At 32.4% G+C, this 23,964-nt stretch overlaps 1 protein-coding gene across 1 annotated transcript in view; it reads right to left on the bottom strand.

Annotated features, from left to right (window-relative positions):
• LOC148598485 (scavenger receptor cysteine-rich domain-containing protein DMBT1-like) overlaps positions 1–23,964 on the bottom strand; it is a 54,741-nt gene that overhangs the window by 9,693 nt on the left and 21,084 nt on the right. The window contains exons 14-38 of the mRNA XM_088562572.1: positions 22,666–22,826; positions 22,237–22,417; positions 19,007–19,164; positions 18,522–18,672; positions 18,034–18,188; positions 17,574–17,721; positions 16,339–16,496; positions 15,584–15,731; positions 15,014–15,165; positions 14,587–14,734; positions 13,794–13,957; positions 12,277–12,424; positions 11,846–12,012; positions 10,728–10,878; positions 10,367–10,530; positions 9,867–10,014; positions 8,928–9,091; positions 8,439–8,586; positions 4,316–4,473; positions 3,767–3,923; positions 2,451–2,599; positions 2,074–2,224; positions 1,437–1,597; positions 446–596; positions 59–228 (exon numbers count right to left, since the gene is read on the bottom strand). Of these exons, the coding sequence (XP_088418698.1) occupies positions 59–228; positions 446–596; positions 1,437–1,597; positions 2,074–2,224; positions 2,451–2,599; positions 3,767–3,923; positions 4,316–4,473; positions 8,439–8,586; positions 8,928–9,091; positions 9,867–10,014; positions 10,367–10,530; positions 10,728–10,878; positions 11,846–12,012; positions 12,277–12,424; positions 13,794–13,957; positions 14,587–14,734; positions 15,014–15,165; positions 15,584–15,731; positions 16,339–16,496; positions 17,574–17,721; positions 18,034–18,188; positions 18,522–18,672; positions 19,007–19,164; positions 22,237–22,417; positions 22,666–22,826 (3,911 nt within the window). The remainder of the gene's footprint in view (positions 1–58; positions 229–445; positions 597–1,436; positions 1,598–2,073; positions 2,225–2,450; positions 2,600–3,766; positions 3,924–4,315; positions 4,474–8,438; positions 8,587–8,927; positions 9,092–9,866; positions 10,015–10,366; positions 10,531–10,727; positions 10,879–11,845; positions 12,013–12,276; positions 12,425–13,793; positions 13,958–14,586; positions 14,735–15,013; positions 15,166–15,583; positions 15,732–16,338; positions 16,497–17,573; positions 17,722–18,033; positions 18,189–18,521; positions 18,673–19,006; positions 19,165–22,236; positions 22,418–22,665; positions 22,827–23,964) is intronic.

Genomic DNA, 23,964 nt, shown 5'->3' with positions numbered 1-23,964 from the left:
CCTTTTAAAGTTGAGTTTTACATCAACGAAAGATTTTAATTACTAAAAACGCACTTACTACACATAACTCCAGCCTCGTGTGTTGTGTCACAAGTGTGATATCCCCAGTCCTTGGTCCTGCAAGCATTTATATCAAGCTCTAACCCAGAGCATGATAACTGATCAAGTAAAAGAGAACCCTGGCTCGGTCCAAAAAATGATGAATTTCTTGCAAAGGCATTCACATTCCTATCCAAATAAAGGAACTCAAAATACAACATGAATGATCATTTAAATTCGTTTATGTCATCGTTGAAGGTAAGACAAAGTACCTGAAAAAGGTGTAATCATGCGTTAGTTTTAAGAAAAATGATAAGAGTAGAATACACATTACAAGCTTCGTAACTTACTATTTCGCATTTGCATGGCTCTCATATTTTTTTTTAAAATATTAGATGCAACTTACCCATCTTCAAACCCTAACATTCTGCAAATAACAGCGGCTTCAACATTTCCAAAGTGTGTATCACAAACTGCACCCCACAATCCATTATGCATAACTTCCACTCGTCCTTCCCAGGGACCACCTCCACCAACCAGTCGAACCGGCGTAGGAGCTATCAAATAATTGTTTGTGCACAAAATATAGTATATCAATTGCATGCATAGTATAACTTGATTTTAATCTTGAAATATTATAATATAAGTCATAAATCATTCTAAACCAAAATTATACATATATATATATATATATATGCATTTGTATACTAAACGTCTCAGAATGTAACGACTCTATTAGCTACACTACTCCATCGGTTCAACTTGATACAGGGGAAATTAAGTAAACGTATAGAAAGGTCTAAAAAACATTCCCAACGATGTTAGAACTGTCAAATTTGCGATGCAAATTTTTGGTCGGTCCCTCCGGGGGATTCTAACTCCTACGCTGTGACATCTATGGCAACACCGCCTGTACAAATTCCAGCGCCCTAGACGCGGTCATTCCTCCTTGTAGGATTTATCTAGGGTTGTAACTTATGCATGGTAGTACGGGACAGTTCAATTAGGTGTTATTATGTAGGATAGAGGATCAAATTAATGATGCATGTCACAACAAATTAATATTATACAAACGTTTTATAATGTGACAACACTATTCGCTACACTGCTCCATCGGATCAAATTGATAGAGGGAAGATAAAGTTAGCAAAGAAAGGTCTGAAAAATTTCCAACAAAGTTAGAACTGTACAAAGAATCTTTTAAGGCAATGATAATCATACACCAATAATTAAACAGAAACAAGCTTCAAGAGAACGCTCACATTTTCTTTTGTCAGTAACTCTGAATAGAAGATATTTGCACTAATAATATTTTCAAGTACAATAAATGTTTTAAGTTAATTCAAATCTGATTTCAAGTTATTAATCATAAGTGTTATCAAACGCATTAAACTAACCACATCGTAAACCGACGGCAGTCTGATTCCGGCTGCAATTATTACTTTTCCAGTTTATGAGGCAACCAGATATGTCATTTTCATGTCCACCACAGGATAAGTTTTCAAGCATCACTGGTCCTTTTGATGAACCAAACTGATTATGTGTAAACACCTTTTCTCTGAAAATAAGAACACAGATGTAGTAATGTGTAATTTGGTCAAAATTTCATTTAAAGGAAACTAATATTGGCTATATAGAGAACCTTTATATTCATTTTAATATTTCTATATGCATGTTATAAAGGTTTTTTTATCCGATGTTCAACCGATACATGTGTGTGACTCAACCCAGCAAACCTAATATCTTTACAAGACAACATTTGCTTAACAATGCAGTGGCTTGCCTCTCGAGAAAAGTGCTAGTCATGTCTGAGTTGCAAACAAGATGGCCTAATAATACAGAAAAACTGCTTTCAATAGTCAATGATGAATTCAACTTGAATGTCAGCACATATTGTTAGGTTATTAGGTTAACGTAAGATATTAATTGCGTCACGTTCGCAGTGTATCAACGATGACATAGATTTGTACAGATTCAACATGAATTTTATGAATCGCTTGAATTCAAAACAATTAGCCATAACTCTACACATACACATTTTGTAGACCAAGCATCCTGCAAATTACCCGACCATCTTCAATTTCAAACTTTCGTCCGCAAATAGTACCCCATTGTCCTTCATGATAAATCTCGACACGTCCCGCATTTGGTCGCTTGCTATTGACAAGTCGTACACCGAGTCTTGCTAAAATTGATAAAAGAAATATGAAATTTCAACAAAATATAACGTTTAAGGTTTCAATGGTTTAATCATGCTTGATATTTTGAATACATGTATCACTGTTTTCTTTTTATATAATCTGTTTGACTTATTTGAAATAACAACAATAAAAGGTAAGACCTGTTGATAAAGCAAAAAAAATGTACCAAAAGAGCCGCATAATCTGTGTCTACAACAAGTGAAGACTTACGACATCTTATTCCCTGAGGTATACAACGCTGAGTGTTCGATATTTGACAAAGTCCAGCATCAAGTTCGGACCCTGTACAAACCATCTTCTTTCCAATTGAATATAAAGTTTTATTAGCTGACCTCAAATTGTACAAAGCGGGATCTGTGCTGAAAAGTGTATATCATAAAAAGATATGTATCATAGAAATTTCTCCACCAAAGTGTATGCATGTTATGTTCATTATCTGTTAAATTTTGTTAAATCCATCTGTTGTATTGTTTGCTTAGTGAAGGCATTACCTAATATTTTTCTCAATTGGTCACTGCTAATAGAATATCGCAGCAAAATGACCTTCACTACATGTAGCATTGTAACCTTTTGCTTTTGCATTTCTGATGTGCTTACGATCACGTTAAATCAATCAAAATCCTCTTTTCTACGTTTAGACATAAAAATCTTTCGTTTTTTTTTTACTTTTATTCATTCATTGTAAAACATAATTCGAAATCCAAAATCAAATTTACAAGTATCATTTCTCTTTTTAAGCCATTTTGATATCATATCTGTAAATATTGATCGATACGGGCTCCGGAAAAAAGAGGTATTCCGATTGGCACGAGTTTCATCTTTACTTGCTGATCTATTTAATGAACCATGTAATGAGCAACTCGGCGGATCTTTCTTGAAAAGCATTGGACATTCAACATACTGTCCAGTCGTGATCCGTACATTATACTTTTTTTTATTATCGTTCGAATCCTTGTTCCCTTGATATCCGATGAGGAATAAATAATCCAAAACATACTTCAGTAAAAATTACAATTTAAGTCAGGCCATCAATATCAGTTTTCTCTATATAGATGGTGTCAATGGCTTATCATTGAGAATTAATTGACAACGAAGCTCTACGACAAATGTGACACCATTGATTCCCCATTGTCAACTAGCCTTTCTACTGTTGTTACATTTCAGCTAGTCTAACGTATCGAGTTTTGTTCCCATTTCAACCTCAAATAGAACCACGATTATAACACTGATTCACTGGTAAGGACATCTCAACTTTTACAAGAAATGTAGGGAAAAAGTAACGCTGCTAATATATCACATGTATAACCAGATTTGCTAAGTGCTTCACTTTACCCTAGTTGGCGTTGTTTTGTTTTTCCTTTTGTTTCAATTTTTAAGATTTTTAGTTGCACGATGTATCCTTCATCTGTAGTGTTTGTTCAAGGTGTTCATTGTGAATTTCCACTTTTCTTAACATTTATATTAAACAATAGGTTATAAGCTTTGTATTTGAATTATAAAAATGTAATTATCAAATCTTAGGTTACCTATCTGGAAATCCTAACGTTTTACATACAACTTTTGCTGAGCCCATGCTAAATTCATCACTGCATACTGGGTACCACTTGGTTCCATTATTTAATATTTCTATATTTCCCTGGTATGATCCTTTTCCCCCATGAATCCGCACTTGAACATTTTGACCTTCAAAAAGCGACATTAAAGTAATAGTTATAAGTATAGAATTGCATAGAAATATATTAACGAAAAACCTTTTTTTCTATTAAACCCCATTAGTTTGAAATTTCTAAATCTAAAGGAATAATATTTCCCGAATATTATTCTGTTGGCTTATTGTTATATCATATTATTGAAAATTTTGGTATGTTTTGCATATGTATCTTTGCGAGTGTTAATTATAAGGTAGTCGATATATTTATTAATAATTAAGTGATTTGTGGATATGAATGTCAACATAATATATATGACTGAATACAATAAAGATGACGTACAGGTACATATATCTCTTTATCGTATAAACTCAGTATAAATGATTAAAAACTTGATGAATTGGTCATAATTCTTTGCATAAATACCACAGTAAATAGCTGCATTTCTTTGATTATGACACTGTTTTGGTCCAAAACCATCAGATTTGCAGAGAGCAACATCCGTTTCCGTACCGTCGCAATGAAGTTTATCCATCCAAGACAGTCCAGTACCTCGGTTCGTGCTGTTCAAGACTTGTGGAGTCCTAATTATATTGTCATATTTAAATGAATGATTACAGTAAATTAACAAAAGATAATGATATACCACGAATTAATTATAAGGATAAAATATGTGGGGCATCAGAAGCAATTAGTTATGTCATAAGGCTGGAAAGAATTTTTGTTGTTTTTTTTTAAATTAAAATGATTAAATAGTAATAGAGTTTCTGAAAATAAGAACTGCTTAGTTGACAAAATGAGGCAACAAATTTTCATCAGACATAAATAGTCCAAGCGATAGTCGAGATCTTTCGGGATATCGTAAGTAACACCATTTTGCTCTAATTGACAAGATATAAAAATCTGAACAGTGGCAATGGATGTTACTATACATTTATTAACTTTATGTTCTTTGTTGTGTATGTCTGTTTTCCATGTGTGGTCTTTCGATTACCGTTATAATCTTGGTTCACTTGATTACTCTAAAAACATTAAGTTAACATAAGTGTAAAATGAAGACATAAAGACCATTTTGCGCTGATCATCTGATAGCAGTAATTAGCTAAGACAAACCCAGCAATAAAACTTGGTTTTGCTACTGACTAATTTTAGGTACAAAATACTAGAAACATACCATGTTAAAGGTTAAGAAAAATCTTATTCCTGAAACAACAGTAGATTTGGGAAAGGACAAAAAAATAGATCTGAGAAAAGGATTCAAAGAAACATTCAGAGTAATCAAGGAAACCACATGGAAAACAGAAATACACAACAAAGAACATAAAGTAAATAAAATCATACATACAAAGTAACAAAAGCAAATGAGCAACTCGGACTCCACTAAAAACTGAAGCATGGACCAGATGCACCGGTAGGTAAAGCGTCCTCTGCTTTTCTAGAAACACCCGCCGAGTTGCTCATAAAAATTCAAGTCCGGGGTAGACAAACGAGGAAAGGAAAACTGTAAACCGTTGAATTAATCAGTTTTCATGGTGCAGATGGATACACCATAAAGATCCACGCGTTCATGATGACGACCTTAAAACTTCTGTAGTGATGACTTAAATCTTCAACATAACCCTGTTCCAGAAGCCTATTTGTTAGTGTTGTGGTAGGACTGCAGACCCTCTTTGACAGTTGTGAGTATAGAAGTTAAAAGTTCTGAAAAAGGTTGGGTGGTACATTTTGCAGATCCAGCAATGAAACGTTGTTTGTATGGATTCTTGTGGAGTATAGGAATCTAGTACATAGACATTAAACCACAATCATCGTGCTTGGTAGAGGGTCCAAAAGAGGATAGCACAGATTCATGGTTTTCAACAATCTCTTCGTTGGAGAGTGTGGTAGCAGTGTAAGTCTTATCACTGCTATTATTTTCTACGTCTACTTCTGATAATAAACGTTTGATGTAAAACGTTTTGCAGACAAAATTAATGTTGTTTTGGGCTTTGATGAGCCGACAACATACTTGTCATGTGTAGTAGACAATGTTTTTGCTACATCGCGGTCTATGAAAAATGATGTAGATTTGGCACTCATTGACCTACATAAAACTTTCATTCGTTTCAAAATTAAAGACCTCACGGCCTTTAACCACTCTGACAGAGAATCAATGTTTTCTTGTTCTCGTTTTATCCAGTTTCTTCCATTGTCCTCAACGACATCCATAAGAACGTATATAATTCCAATTTATAAAGCGTGGTTCACGGTAATTGGGACCTTTAGAAAGGATATAACGCAGAGATTCGTTTTCGATTATGGTTAAATCTCCCGTAACGATGTGACCAGAAGGACAATATTTGAATGGAGAATTTCTGCAAGAACTGTCAGGTGGTGTAGCCTTGAAGTCCTCAATCTCACGGTTCTGCAATAGCCTATTATAATTGAAAAGTTTGGATGCAATGGGTGAAGTATTGGAATATGAAATATTTGGTATGGATTTGTCTTTTAAGTATGGGGAATTTTTTTGGTGACATTTTTTGTGATGCAGGATGTTAGCCAAATTAATTGCATCTATACCTTTGTTGACAAACGGTAGTGGAAGAAATGATCGTTTTTCGTCATCTTGACTTTTCACAGACATACACAACAAAGAACATAGAGCAACTAAAATCATACATACAAAGTAACAAAAGCAAATGAGCAACTCGGACTCCACTAAAAACAAGAAGCATGAACCAGGTGCACCGGTAGGGTAAGAGCCTGTCTTTTCTAGAAACACGGCGCAGATGGATACACCGTAACGACCCATGCATTCATGATAACGGCCATAAAACTTTTGTAGTGATGACCTCAATCTTGTAGCAACATAATCCTGCTCCAGAAGCCTAATTGCTAGAATTATTGTGCGATACAAATAGTCTACGTAGTCTGCGTAACACTGCATATACGAATCATGTAACATACGATTCAATGGTTTAAAGGCAACATATTTTATATATATATAAACATAATGGAAATTAGTAAAGTCCTGTGTGAGTAACATTTACAAAGTTTTAAATGTATTTGTAATTATAAGTTGTAATTTTGAATTCATTTAAAGAAAGATTACTGAAACAAAGAAATGTTATATTTATAACAAAAGAAGTTGTGAATTTCACTAAAAGTAATCAAGGGAACCATGACATTAGCTAAAATGAATGTAATCCAGGGACAAAGACCAATCAACATCAACAGTTCAAGGCAATCAGGTGTTCATCTTGTAAACGACATGCCTTCTCTGTACTACAGAGTAGGGAAAATGTGTAATTCGCGATTTGTCCTTCGACCATTTGATCAAAATTAAGCAACCTACCAAATTTATAACAACATGAACTGTGAAGTAGGTTCATCTGGTAATCTTGAGTGAATCTTTTAATTCATACATCAATTCATTTTTATAATTGAATTATTCATAACTTGCTTTCATATTGTAACAAAGGTAGAGCCTGATAAACCTGGACCAGAATGATACATTTCTGTAAATTTCCAAGAGTCCTATTCCGTTAAAACATATACATTATCCCCCTGTGACAGCAAAAATGAAAACAAGATATGAAATGAATATAGTATTTAAAAGTTACAGAATCACTTATATCGAAACATTTATTGTCTGTGTAAGTTGAATTACGTTGGAGTTCAAAACTTCAAATGTGTGCGTATTTCATTATATGAATAACATTGACTACGCACACGAGTAGAGATTTGGTAGAGAAATTTATCCATGTTTCAAGTGTAAATAATTATTATGTAAGTAAATGTGAAACTTGGTGAGGCAACAGCTTCTTTGAGACGAAAATTTAAAGTGCATCATGTGACGAAGTATAATAAGAAAACCAGGATGGCTCAGGTATCAGGTATTTCTAATAATCGTTTTTTTTTTTTTTTTGCTACAAAATGGCCAAGTCAAAAAGACAACTCGTTCACGTTTTGTCAATAAAAAGAGTTGTTCTTCTTCAAAATGTATTTTAAAATCCCCATCCATATCCCTTCCCTCAAAGTTGTTAGATTTTAAAGATCGATTACTAGTATTAGGTCCGTATAACAAATGACAATATCAGAGAAAATCGGAAAGTCGGAAACCATTGCAATGATCCTGACTTGTTACATGTATATTTCTATGTCCAGAAAAAGAGAAGTTAGGGAAGCAGAACCTGGCATGATTGTGACTTTTTTAGATTTTAGGTGGTAATTGACGTTTAAGCACCCTCTGTATAGCATTATTAAAAAGTAAATATATATTCTTAAAACCCATGAAATCTTATCATTTCAATGTGAAGACATTCATGAAATATATAATCGTTGCTTTTTTACTTTATATGCTTAGGCGTATTAACTCAACATATCATATATATTTCATCATATTTTGTAATAAATTAGGGTTGCATTTGTAAGCAAATGGTTAATAGAACGAACCTAACGTTTAAATCAACACTCAATATTTGGTTGAAACTAAACTTCGTGTGTAGTACAACTTCCATTGTACTAACTTTCATATACTAGCAGTTGTAGTATTAAAGTACGCAAATACCTTGAAATATATCCAAGCATTCTGCAGATAACGGTTGCATCTTTTACATCAAAGTCTCTATCACAAACTTCACCCCATTTCCCTGAGTGAAACACTTCCACCGTTCCTTCAAACGGTCCTCTACCACCAATTAGTCGTACAGGTGTCGCTAACAATTTACATAAGATATATATTTATCCACGAACTGGCTAATTGTTTAAGTGAAGCTGCGTGCTAATTTGTAGAAGTTCCATATTTTTTGTTTATTTTATTTTTGTTTTCCTACAGCTTTATGAAATTTGTCTGTGTTTTGATTTGTTTTTTTTTATGTGTATGTATATTGCGTAAGTACGTCTGTGTGCCACAAATTTCGGTTTCTAGATAAATGAACGTATTGTGTTGTTTGCATACTGTTTATTATAATTTAGGTAAACATTGTGTCGTTTCCTGACCACTTATGTTATTTTTCTGTTTTACAATATCAAGATTACTAACTTCTACATTTCTTACCACAGTCTATTCCAACATCATTTTTATGGGTACACTGACTGTTGTCCCAAGAGGTATATAGACAATCTTCCAAATCAAGTTCTGTTCCATGACAACTTAGCTTATGAAAGTATATTTTACCCCTTCCAGTACCAAAGTAGGCATTAGCGTATATCGTCGCATCCCTAAAGGTTAGAATATGTAATCGATAGAATGTTGATAAGGGATATGGTACATACTATGTCACCTGTATATATATCCATACCAACTTTTCTCAATACCAAAATACCATTTGGCTAATTTCTTCACTATTAAGTGATATTGCTGGCTGAAAAATTTCATACATTTACAACATGACATGTTTTCGACTCTACAATGAATAATTTCAAAACTCATCTTTATTTTCATTTATATTTCAATTTTCTGTTTACAAAATGTACAAAAATATGTAACACAATACAAGAACCAAAAAATTTCCATATCCCTATTACCTGTACAACTTCATATATATATATAAACATTACATTAAAACATCATAATATCATTAATATATCCATCTACAAACATTTAAAGCACGTAAAATATTCTGCACATGAGACCTTCTTTATCATTTCTGCATATAATTTTATCTATTTTTTCAAACATTTTAAAATCTGTCTAAATTTCAAAGTGATGTTGAAACCTCGAAGGGTTTTCTGGATAAAAATGTTCAATTCAGCAAGGAGAGTGAAATATTGCCGATTTGTAGTTATCCTTTTATTAAAAAATATTATTGAAAAAAGAAATTTGGTTGAACAAGAACTACTCGATAAGTCCTCACGACTTGGGATTGACTGCATAGTTTCAAGCCAGGTTAGACAATGTAACCCGTTCTGTCAAAGAGAACGATAACAAACCAATGAAAAAGTTTGACACAAATCGAATTAAATCATACGTGTATGTATTATAAATTACACGTACGTATTGTTATATCCTAGCATTCTGCATACTACTTTTGAAGAGCCAACACCAAAATCATCGTCACAAATGGTTCCCCAAACTCCATTATGAAACAGTTCTATTCTACCATTTGATGGATATGTTCCTCCTACAAGTCTTACCATTGTATCTTTAAAAACAGAAAATTATAATTAAATTGTCAAGTATACTCCAGTGCTATGGATCTTATTGGATTATCAATAAAATTAGGTTTCTAAAAAAGAATTGAAAGACTGGTTGATATTTATTTCAGTTTGTGAGTTTGGTCTAACGTTTTAGGCACTGTTGCATTTTTTGTTGCGTTTAATCTAAAACGTTTATGAAATAAAACAATCATTTTGAAAACCATCTTGCAATTGTATTTTTCAAACAGATCATTCATTACGATCAATGTTCTCTGTTGCAAAAATTAATGAATCAAACATTACTTACTATCAAAAAAATAATCGATTATGTATTTTTATTCAGAGTTTGTGACATACCACAAATAACTGATACATCTTTCGAATGTCCACAATCCGTTCTACCCCATCCAATATTCCCGCATTTGTAAATGTCATCCTCTGTACCATTGCAATTAATTTCATCAAGCCAAACCCTACCAATGCCTTCGCCAAAGTAAGCTTGTCCAACAGCATATGGATATCTTCAGATATTTCAAATGCGTATTCAAAGGACATATTGACGACGTTTTCTCTATTTAACAATTAAACAGTGGATGATATTTTGACATTTCTAGAAAAAAATAAATGACATTTTCGAAAGGGAAAACAAAAGAATTATGTATATAATGCGAATTCGTTTGATGTCTATTTAAATCTTCCAAATATTACGGATAAATACCTGGTGTTAAATCCTAGTATTTTGCACACAGTCGCTGCATCAATAGTGTCAAAATTATCACTGCAAACAGTACCCCATGTATTGTTGTGGAAGACTTCGAGACGGCCTTCTGATTGCCTCACACTGTCCACAAGACGAATCTTAGTACCACCTTGTAATAAATATTAACATATTTTAAATGTACATTTTATATGTATACATGCATAATTTTTTATTATTTATTATTAAGCCTCTCAAATATATTCTTTTTCTTCAGTGCTCGACACTACTAATATGGCTGTTCCATATTTTGGATTACCTGGGGACGCTGTCACAATTAACACTTCATTGTATCACTATTTTTATTTTCTGTCTGAAATCATATGTATCTCACCAAAAGTGTTTTGCATGACTGATAAAACGTACTGAACTGAATTACTCCAATCAAGAAGCAGATCGATGTAAAAAGTCCATTAAGGAGGTAGACCTAGGGTAAGGGACACAACCCTTACAAATCATTGGAACGTTTGTATTCAACATTTTGCATCACTGTCATATAAGCATCAAAGTAACTTAGATTAATTTCATTCTATGTCAAAAAATGAAAGCTTGATATCCTCTGGTGAAATTGAATATGATGCAAAAATATCACTGACTTCATGAGTTATGTCCCTTACCCTAGGTCTACCTCCTTAATCATTATATGCCATAACTTTTGATAACATTTTACTAATGAATAAGTTTCTTTCCACACTAAGTTATACGTTAAAATTTTGATTGACGGATAGTTCCTCTTTACATTTTTCCTCACTGGTCAATACCTAGGACATTGAATATCAGCTTATGTTTCAACATTTAAAAATATATAGAACCATAAAAGTTTGCAAAAAGGTATTTTTTTATAACATGTTACCCTTTGGCTATGCCAAATGATTATAGATTACTTTATACCATGGAATTGGTCATGATTTTTTGTTATTTTTTATTGTCAGCATATTAACTAATCATAAAGTTTTGAATTTCTTTGCCAAACATGTTTGAGCCTTATATACTTCCGGAACAAAACATATAAAAAAGTATGTTAGGGAACTATGAGATATCGCCCAGTTGGTTGAAACAATAATGAAAAACTTTTATACCACAGATAACACCTGCGACAGCGTTTGACCAACAGTGACTGTGGTCCCATCCATGAAATTTACACGCTGCAATGTGTAATTCGTTTCCGCTGCATCCAAGGTGTTCAATCTTCACTTCAGTATGATTATGCTGGCCAAACATTGTTGAGTTCACAATAGTTACGTTTCTGCAAATAAAAAATGCATTTAATTTATGCTTTAAAACATTAATTGTCACTTATATCATTTAATGTTCGTTTGTATTCTGTTCAAATGTTTTCAACATGTGTGCATGTAGAATAAGTTTGTAAGATAATGACCTGGTTGTGATTACAAATAAACAATTTGACATCCTCATGTTATTTGAAGGAGTATTTAGGCAGCTAATTTAAACAAAGAGATGTAAAAATACATTTAAAAAGCTGATAAAAAATAGAATAATGAAAATATACTCCGTGTTAAGACCAAGCATTCGACACACCACTATGCCATCCCTCTTGGTAAATGAATCACGACAGATAGTACCCCATTTCTCGGCATGAAACACTTCAACTACTCCGTCGTTGTAAGATGTACCACCCACCAGTCTTGCACCAAATCCTAGCAGAATCATTCAAAAATATTTACTGCATTTGAAAAAAACAATATGCATTGCAATTTTAAAATAGTATTTTTTTCCTCTATAAATATTTTTTAAAACTCAATGTTTTGTATGGTTATACAAAGGGTTAAAATGCATAATTATTTCAGTTCCCCTTTAACCGGATTACCAAAGAAAACTTTTAACCAAATGCAAAAACAATGATTGGATTTACTGGAAGACAATTTACGCTAGGTAATTTTAAACAGAAAATGACAAAATATATGCACTTGGACATAAGTCAATAACCCTTTAGTTTGTTGACTCAATAAAATTTGTTTATCCAATATTTTACAAATTATTCGTCGCATTAAAAAATGTCTGTAATGGATGGTGAAACAATTGAAAGTGAAAAAGGGCAATTATTGCATTCATTTGTCGAATTCTATCTAAAAATAAAGAAAAACATGTCAATCTGTCCAAAATACATTAACAAAAATTAAAGTAATAAACATGCTGGATAATGTTAATAAGTATTCAAATCTTAAAAGTTTGAGTTAAAAAAAGAATGGAATCACTTTTTTTTTCGATTCCGAAAAGTCAGTTATATGCGTAACAACCGAGGTTCCAGTACAACCGTCTTCAACCAATGAAAAGGAATTTTGGCCTCTTCACAGAAAATTGCTTTTATTTAATAAATAATTTGTGGCTATTGTTGCATAAAAATTAATATGTTGAGACATCCGAGACAAAGGATTTTATAATAGGCGTTTATTCAATTTTTGAATATGTAACCTTGTGATAAACTCCAGTGGTTTCTTTCAAGAAAATTGGGAAACATTCAGCGCTTGATCGGAAACACGGTTGGGGACATTCCTTTTAACTCTATGTTTACGTACGAGTCTTCTTTAATATTAACACATTTCTATTTGTTTATATATTGTTTTTTACGTTGAACTCGTTTCAAACTCAAACTTTTTGACTGTATCGTATACATACGTAACTCACTTTTATAGAGAAACAATACATTTGCCGGATTCATAGGTTTTGAATTGAAATATTAGTTTTTAATCTTGAAAGATTAAATTTATCAAAAACTATTTACATCTGTTAATACTCAATCAATAGATGAGGTACATATCAGGGTAAAAGAATGATAATTTATAAAATATAAATATTAATAACGACTACCATGTTATTTTGAAGATGAAAGTTGCGAATTATTGTGTAATACATTTATATAGTTGGCGATATGATTATGAAATGAAGCTGATGAAATATTTGTTTTTTCAACTTATGAGTATGCTGCATAAACTCCGTTTTCACTGTACGTTCATTTGTTTTCTTTTTCTTTTCAAAATGAAATGGGGAACCAAAAAATAAAATTACCACACGATAATCCAACATCTTGTTGGTGACTGCAATTGGTTTGGCCAAACGGTCTGAATTCACATTGACCGACATCTTCTTCTGTTCCCCAACATCTAAGATTATCTAGAAAAATTTGTCCTTTACCGGCCTCAAATTGATTCGAGTGGTAAATTGTGATGTTTCTAAATAAAATAAAATGGTGTTACTATTACTTAAAACCTTCAATTATAATGTCAAATTTCATTGCAGTTTTTATCAATTTGAGATGGCATTTCAAAAGGATGGAATTTAAAACCGTCCTTGTTTATTATATATAGAATTAAAAAATGCATAAAATCCCCACGTATTCCACATTGTTTTATAAAAAGTCTAAATTCCGTTTAAACTGATCATGGAGATATTGTGAGATATAATACCGAATCAGCCGAGATTTTCAAAACCATTTTTTATACCTTCACAATCAGTAACAATCGCACAATAACAGAAGTTTAACAGATATGTTTGTTTGTTTTCTTTTTTTAAAGCATTAAGACAATAACAGGATACAGTTATTTTTTAGTAGTGCATTTAATTCCCAATTGTTTGTTTTTAGTAGAAATATAATATTGTTGTCTCTGTTTTGTTTTGTTTTGTTTCGTTTTTGTTTTTGTTTGTTATATTTTGTTCAGTTTTTGTGTTGAGATTGTTTGTTTGATTGCTTTTGTTTCTGTTTTGTATTGTTTTTTTTTCTGTGATTATATCTGATTAATTGCTTTTTTTATTTTATAGATTATAATATAATGTTGCTAGGCGAAATAAATGAAATACCTACACCGAATCAAAACCAAGCATTTTACATATGACACGTGCGTCGGAGTAATCAAAGTTATTCTCGCATATAGTTCCCCATTCACCATTTCGCTTAATCTCTACACGCCCTTCAGTTGGATTAATCCCATTAGCTAGTCGAATCGGTGTTTCTATAAAGTGTAAACAACAATTTTGATATTGATATTTAAATGTACGTATCTTTCACTTTACTCAAGCGTGTTGCGTGTGACTTTAAAGAGAAACCACTTTAAACATTTAAAAATAAGTAAACGAATAAAAAATACATTAAAATCAATTCATAACTCTGGATGTTGTTCAGTATATCAATGTCCATATTGTGCTATATTTTTCTTTTAATTTAAATTATAATAAAAATACACAATATTTAAAAGTAGTTGGAATCCCAAAGTCTATACTGGCAAACGCACTGCATAACAATCCTACGCTTCCACTGCAAGTTGAGTTAACTGTGTTGAACGAACATTGAGAAATATCTAACTCATTTCCAGTGCATACAACATCACGGATTAAAGGTTTCAGATTACTCTTTCCAAAGCAATTCTCACAAGCATCTGGAAAACTGAAACATTCAAAGCAATAATCGAAACGACCAAACAAATCTTTGCTTTCATTTTTTTCCTGTAAGACATGACAATTTTATTGTATCAATTTAACATCAAAATAAGTTGCAATCACAATTTTATGTCGCTACATTTATATCATGTTCGTATTACGAGGCCGACAAAATGATTTGCATATTATGATATAGTGCCGTCATATTCAAAACACGTGCATATCTTAATTTCACAAATAGAATCAGAAAACGGTATCTCTCTAAAACATAGCCATCGAGTGTAAATACAAAATATGTTTTTTTTTTCTTCTTTTTTGCATTTTTTTAAACATGACATATTTTTTAATTAAGTTCAATAACAGGCGAATATGTATTAGTGGCCTATTAGAATGTAGATAAAGCATTGCCACTATTTATGACTTACGGGTTATTAAAGCCTAACATAGAACATATTACACGTCCTGTAGATTGTTCGAATCCATCTGAGCATATTGATCCCCAACTATTTCCAAGCTGAATTTCAATTCTTCCTTCGCCATTATGGGTTCCATTTTGCAAACGCAAGTTTGTGGCTGACATGAAAAAAAACATCTTCTCGACGAAAATATTGATAAATATTCAAAAAGTCTGACAGACAAAACCTTAGCGGCTTTTTTGAAAATCTAGATTGTTCTCTAATATTCAATTCTATTATGTGTTTACATTTTCTACAAAATGGTTGCTTGGACAAGAATCTTTCATGATGAACTAAACAGTAATGATACAAACATTTTACAATACGTTAAAGTAATGAAATATGATATCAAATATATTTCCATATAATATAATTTAAGGAGTAACGCGCTTTCTGATTGGATTAAAAAAAATCATTTCATACACCAAGTTTTGTAAAGTGACTGTGACGTCATCATAAAAAATACTCGTAGAGTTTTGATACTAAAATCAAATTATAAGGAATGGGTGTTATGCGTTTTCGGCTTGTTTGAAATGCCTCAATACCTGAGGTACATACTTGAAAATAACCCGCTACCCAGATTATTTAGTGTGCACCACGTAATTGAAGTTATTTTGTCACATACTGAAAAAAATGTAACATTCATTCCTTGGATATTTTATCGGATTCATCTACCTAAATTCTTATTATAACATTTTAACTTACGTATTATTACACATACTTACAACAAAATAAGTCAATTGTCCCAGAACAGTTAGGTTCTTGCACTTTGTATACATTACATTCGCTGAGATATTCTTCATTCCCAATGCATTCAACCTTAATGATATTTTCAATATAGCTGGATGAGTGGTTAAAGGTTTTGGTGATTAATTTAGGTGCCCTGAAAAATGATTGTAGTTTGATAAATTCTTATTCTATTCAATATGCGGTTTATCAAATGGAAATTGGAAAAAAAACAAAACATTTAAATGTTAACTTTTCAAAATTCGTACACTCTCTATTTCAAAACAATTAGGTAAAAATACTTATTTCATCAGCAGTGTCATTAAAACGATTTACAATATCAGTTGAAATAGGCAAGAACAATACTAAAAGCAGAATATTTTTTTATTGATTCCAGCTAAAGTATTAAAACAGAGATGCATAACCTGGCGTAATTTTTTTAACAAAGTGTGTGTGCGTGCGTGTGCGAGAGAGAGAGAGAGAGAGAGAGAGAGAGAGAGAGAGAGAGAGAGAGAGAGAGAGAGAGAGAGAGAGTGTGTGTGTGTGTGTGTGTGAGTAGATGAACGTACAGAGACGATATTGTTCAAGTAAAAAGGGGCACTTATCGTGATTTTCCCGTGAAATTCCTTTATTATGATGTTCATGTTAAGAATTAAAATACATTTCACCTTAATTTTACGTAAACTCTGTCACATTTATTCTGTTAATTTGCACAATTCAGTAGAAAATCATGTGGAATTCGTGTGAAAAGTATATCAATAATTTTGCCTGGATTTAGCAGAAGCAGTTGTTTTGGCATTCTAATCGTACTTTACACTCGGATGTTTTATTCTCAGTGAAAAGTCAAATTGTGAAGGAAAATTGAACATATGAAAGAATATAGCAAAGCGAAGTATAAAATTGCATTAGCCGGTCATCAATTAACAGCGATAAAATTCTATCAACCGAAGGACCTATCAAAACACTGATTTAAATAACTGTAATATTAACTTTTTTTCTATTTAGCTTGTATGAAAAAACAAGGTGATAGTAGGAAACTGAAACGAGACACCAACCGAACATACCTTTATGAAGTACAAAATATTTTGGTCTTAACACCTAGAACAGGCAAAAACATATAGGCTTTTTTTATTTGTTGTCTTATTCAAATTTGTTTGCAGTTATTTATAAAACATATAAGCGATTGTGCACAGTTAAAGTCTTATTTCGTTCAGCAAATAAAAACCGTCCTTACTGAAAGGCATATCCAAGTGATCTGCACGTTACTATTGCTTCATCTGTTAAGAATCCGTCACTACATACCGACTGCCATTGTCTTTCAGCCCAAATCTCTACATTTCCCCAAATTTTAGATTTTTCTTGATTTAGTCTAAGAGGGAGTTCTTCAAAGTAAAGAAAAAAGCAAAGAAATCAATTGTTGAAACGACATTCAAATGATACAAGAAAATGAACAAAAGAATAATATATAAGACACACCAAACAACATATAACAATGAAATCAAGGCATACCTGATAGCATATGGAGCACTTTAAACAAAATATCCGGGCACAACGCTTCATCAACCCCGTAATGTAAAAAGGTTAGTTAATGATGTTAATTAAAGGTAAATAAGATTCCAAAACATTGAAACCACACCATATATATTGCTAATTCTAACTAATGACTCAACTGAAAGATGTAAAGTTTAACATACTACAGTTTATCCAGGCCACCCTTTCTTGTGAACACACATGTGATGCCCATCCAGTAAACTGACAAAGGGAAATATCGTCCTCATCACCAAAGCAATGTAAATCATCTTTTATCATTGGTATATTGCTTGAGTTACCTTCGTAGAAAAATGGTTTCCTAGAATAAAAAAATAATACAAAGTACTCATAATGTACTTTATATCAAGTATTGTCATATATGCGAAAATGCACGTATTAAATATGTGTTATATGTTTTTGCACTGTTTTAAACATTAGTAGGTACGGCTACTTTTATTTTGATATGACAACAGTTATTTGATTTTTAAAAAAAATAAAATTCATGCAATTAATTCTGGTAAAACTTTTATCCTTCTTTTAAAGGATACGGTTGTCTAAATATATTTCAAACTCAAGTTAGGCATTGTTTTGTAATTTTCATGGAATATGTAGGTAAAAGGTAATTAATGATTAAATAATAAATAATTTGCACCTGCTATCATAACCTAGCATTCTACATATAACATTGGCTTCTTTGATATCAAAATCGTCCATACACATCGTTCCCCATTCGCCATTGTACTTTATTTCAACGCGACCTCTGCCTAAAGATCCATGGGCGCCAGTCAGTCGTATTTGAGTTTCTATAAAAAGTGTTGATACATTTAAAACAGTTTTAGTCTTTTAATGCTTTTTTTGGAAAGAGTAGCCCGAACTATGCTTAAAAACAGATTATGATAAATATGAATGCCATGAAACTTATATTTCATGGTTTATCGACCAGGTATGGAACATTATCATGATGCTGACATTAATTTTACATCTTTAATGCGATATAAAACATAAATTTCCATACTTCACATTGAAGTTGTTCAATACATTCATACATGTAACATTAGAAGCTTTACTCATCGCTTGCCGGTGGTAAGTTGTTGTTCGACTTTCAAAAGTAAAGTCATTATATTTACTGATACCTACGGCACGATACTCCAATTGTGGAGTTTTCCGAACATGTATGAGATCCAATTCTTTTTGAACAGGAATCTATTCCGCTCTCTGTTCCTGAACAATGAAGGTTGTACATTTTTTGACCACTTCCAACCAAAGAACTGTTAATTTTGAACATTTCTGAAAATCTGAAGTAGAAAGATTCAAGCTGTTAATATTATGAAATAATAAAATATTGTCACTGTTTTATATTTACAAACAGTTAATAAATAATTCCGCTTGTCAATAAAATTCAAAAAGTGTCACGCATTGCCCATTTTACAGTTTATACTCAAGCTTTTATTTCAAAAGATTAAATTTACATCTGCAGTTTGATGGAAAGCTGTTTCTGCAGATAGAATAACCATACTACATTTTATAAAGAGAAAAAAATATCATACATTAGATCGGAAAGCCATGCTGTAAAGGGGTATGATTAAAGTTAGCCATGTAGTATAGGTTTGTGAAAAAAATTGTGACGTCATAATGTTTAATACGAGTCAAACATTTTAGACTTAATTTGATATTTAAAAGTGTTTTATTGACTACTTTATATGGATAAGTTATAAAACATACATGAAATGGATTTGCAACCATTTGTATGTTAAAAAGATAATAATTCTAGAAATTCTTACCAAAACTGGTAATTTTTACGAAAGAAAAATTAAACCCGTTCTCAAAATGTAGCTAAAGCAAAACTTATAAACTAATTTTATATTGATATATTTCAATGAATTACCATTCTAAGTCGTCAAAAATGAGGATCAATGTGTATTTAACTTTATTCAATATTAAACGGGAACTATCCAGAAAGGTATGTGAAGAATGTTGTTCATTATAGGGATATATCAAACAGCTGTCGAATACTAATACATTTTCTAAATTATCCAGCCACTGGACAAACCTTATGAAGTACTATAATGTAAGACACAAACTATCAAAAGGTCAACCATAACAGATATCTTTTACATTTAAAAACATAATAAGCTCTTAGTGCAAGAACATTCGAGATATTGCAGGCATAATATACATGCATTTTGTTTTTGTTTTACTTCCTTCTGTTTAAATTAAAATAATGACAAAGAGGGATCATACCTTTTATTTCTAGTATACAGATATCGATCAAATATGACATTGAACATGAACATACTATAGAACTTAATTACTTAAACATCCGTCACCTAAATTGAATCCGTGATAATTAAGCCTTAATTAAGATGCTTTTATATGGAGTCAGAAGGAACTTTTCACTTTTTGCACACTATTTAAAACCTGGTGAATATAATTTCTTATAAATATACACAAAGAACTTTTAACTCGCACTCTTTGAAAGAGTAATCAAGGGAACCAAGGTTATAGCGGTAATCAAAAGAATGTAATACAGGGACAAAGACCAGACATGGAAAGCAGAAATACACAACAAAGAACATAAAGTAACTAAAACCATACATACATAGTAACAAAAGTAAATGAGCAACTCGGACTCCACTAAAAACTGGAAGCATGGACCAGGTGCACCGGTAGGGTTAGCGTCCTCTGCTGTACTAGAAACACCCGCCGAGTTGCTCATAAAAAAGTCAAGTCCGGGGTAGGCAAACGAGGAAAGGAAATTTATGACCCGTTGAATAAATCAGTTTTCATGGTGCTGATGGATACACCATAACGATCCACGAGTTCATGATGACGACCATAAAACTTCTGTAGTGATGACTTCAATCTTGTAGCAACATAACCCTGTTCCAGAAGCCTATTTGTTAGAGTTCTAGCGCGATACAACAAGTCTGCGTAGTTTCGGCAAGCTCTGGCATAACGTATGAGTTGTGATATGAACACTCCATACGCAGGAGCCGAAGGGATGTTGCCACAGATGAAAGGAAAGTTGACAATTCTGAATGAAAAGTCATCACGTTTGTCGTAAAGTTTGGTCAATAGTTTTCCTTTACCATCGATTTCTAAGTGTAGGTCAAGATATGAGGCTGACTTCACAGTGTCTGTAGTATCTTTTATCACAAGTTCTTTTGAGTAGATGCGATGTATCAAATCCCCGAAATTAGGATTGTTTAAAGATAACACCTCATCTATATAGCGGAAACTGAGATTGAAGGATCTATCCAAACGATATTCTTTCTTTCTGATCAAATTCAGCTATAAGGTCAGCCTCATAAGAGTGAAGGAATAGGTCAGCAAGTAAAGGAGCACAATTTGTTCCATTAGAATGCCGACCGTTTGTTGAAAAACACGTCCACCACACTGGACAAATATAAAATAAAAATACCTGCATTTTGTAAACATCTTCCTCTGTATATTTGGAAGATGATTTGGAATTATTTCTTACAAAGTATGAGGAATCTCTACCAAGAACTATATATTTGTATCTAGGTGTACCATCTTTTTTGGGAAAACAACGATGTATAATGTTTTTAAGTCAGGATTTTAACTGAGTATGGGGAATAGAAGTATACAGTGTTGAAAAATCATAGGTTTTAATGCAATTATATTCAGATAATAGTATTGAACTGATTGTCTCCAAAAGATCTTTTGAATTTTTCAGGATCCACATTGAATTAATACTACTACGGGAGTAACAAGTGTTGTGGTAGGACTGTAGACCCTTTTTGACAGTTGTGAGTATAGAAGTTAAAAGTTTTGAAAGAGGTTTGGTGGTACATTTTGCAGATCCAGCTATGAAACGTTGTTTGTATGGATTCTTGTGAAGTTTAGGAATCCAGTACATAGACGGTATATCACAATCATCGTCCTTGGTAGAGAGACCAAAAGAGGATAGCACAGATTTATGGTTTTCCATAATCTCTTCTTTGGAAATTGAAATTCTACAAAGAAATTCGGGGTCATGCACCGAAACCTTTATCCTAGTAGTATGTAAAAACATAAACTTGTCTTATATTTCTGAAGAAAAAAAAAACATCAATCCCGCCAATTATCTCATCTTTGAAAGAACTTTCCCTTCAATTTTCTTCCCTTGAAAGAGGCATTTACAATCAATTGTCGTCTTACTATAACAGTTGTATGTCAAACACTTTTTTAAATGATTTTACCTAGCATTTTCACATCAAAGACATCATAATAACAGCTTAGAATGCTCATACAATATGTATGATATTGTAAGTAATAAATGTGAGTTTTGATGTCAACTATATGTCTCATTGCAATTACTTCGAAATGTTTGTTATAATAATAAAACAATTAGTATGTTAACTTACTGTCCGTTGTACCCTAATGTTTTACAGACAATTCTTCCCGTGTGTGTGTCGGGGTTACTGTCACATACAGGAATCCATGAATTTGAGTAGAATACCTCCAACGATCCCGAGTACTTTGACTGGTTAACCAACCGGAGGTCATAGTTTTTGTGCACGACACTGTGGTCTATCGTACTATTTTCTAATTGAAAAACAAACAAACAATCGCTTGAATTTTTCAGTGTATAGCTTCATTGCTTCAATAAGTAACATTTAACACATTTAACAAAGGCAGAAAAAAATTTAAAACAAATAAACAAACGAAAGGACAAAAACAAACAAATAAACATTGTACTTTGTAAAGCACTCCTTACAATAGATGCTAGTTCTTCAATAATTATATGTTTTTTCGTTAATGTAATTGCAATATAATATAAAATAATCACATACCACATCTTATTCCAACATCTCTTAAATGACTTCCACAATTGTTTGATGGGCTACTTATAGTGCACTGTTTTATTGAATTTTCCGATCCAGTACATCTATGCAACATTGTTTGACTTCCAGAACCTTCACCATAGTATGCATTAGGGTATACAGTAGGATTGCTGTAAATGAGTAATTTTAGACAATATCTTGACTGGAATGTAATATTATGGTGTTGTGTTGTTGTTACATTTTCTTTTTCTTTTGTTAGTATTTATCTGTAGTGTTTATTTTACTATTCCTCTATTTTCTTTTAAATATCGACAAAAAAAAATACCAAAGGGTCAATAGTGGAAGAATAATCAAGGGAACCCTATTCTAGCGGAAAGCAACAGAATATAATCCAGAAACAAAGATCAGACATTGAAAGCAGACAAACACAACAAAGAACATAAAATGACCAAAATAATACATACAAAGTAACAAAAGTAAATAAGCAACTTGGACTCCACTATAAACTGGAGCATGGAGTCCGGGGTAGACGGAAGAGGAAAAGAAAGGTATGACACGTTAAACAAATCAGTTTTCATGGTGCAGAGAGATGGATACACCGTAACGATCCGCGAGTTCATAATTAAGACCATAGAACTTCTGTAGTAATGACTTTAATCTTGAAGCAACATAACTCTGTTCTAAAATCCTAATTGTAAGATGTCTAGCGCGATATAAAAAGTCTACATAGTAACGGCAAGCTCTGTCTTAACGTATGAGTTGTGATATGAAAGCTGTATACGTAGTTGCTGAAGGAATGTTGCCATAGATGAAAGAAAAATTGACAAAACGGAATGAAGAGTCATCGCGTTTGTCGTATAGTTTGATCATTAGCTTTCTTTTACCATCGATCTCTTATTGTATGTCAAGATATGAGGCTGCTTTGGGAAGATGCGATGTATAAAATCCCCGAGGTAAGGATTGTTTAATGATAATACGTTATCTATATAGCGGACATCTGGCTAAACAATGTTCCTTCTTTTGGATCATATCAGCGTTAAAATCGGCCTCATAAGAATGAACGAATAGGCCAGCAAGTAGAGGAGGTCAATTTGTTCCCATTTGAATGTCGACCGTTTGTTTTAAAACGCGTCCACCACACTAGACAAATATGTCGTCGGTAAAAAAAATCCAGTATTTTGAAAAAAACTCTTTGGTACATTTGGATGATGAAAGTATGAGGAATTCTTTTTTGAGTAACAACAATGTATAATAATTGTGAGTCGGGATTATAACAGAATAGAAGCATAAAGAGATAAAAATCATAGG

This window comes from Perna viridis, chromosome 14, assembly GCF_037379345.1.
Source record: "Perna viridis isolate PV_CMFRI_1.1 ecotype Kerala chromosome 14, ASM3737934v1, whole genome shotgun sequence".
In the NCBI taxonomy this organism is placed as follows: Eukaryota; Metazoa; Mollusca; class Bivalvia; order Mytilida; family Mytilidae; genus Perna; species Perna viridis.
Note: the sequence above shows the minus strand (reverse complement) of the source record. Positions and strands in the feature narration are given on the sequence as shown.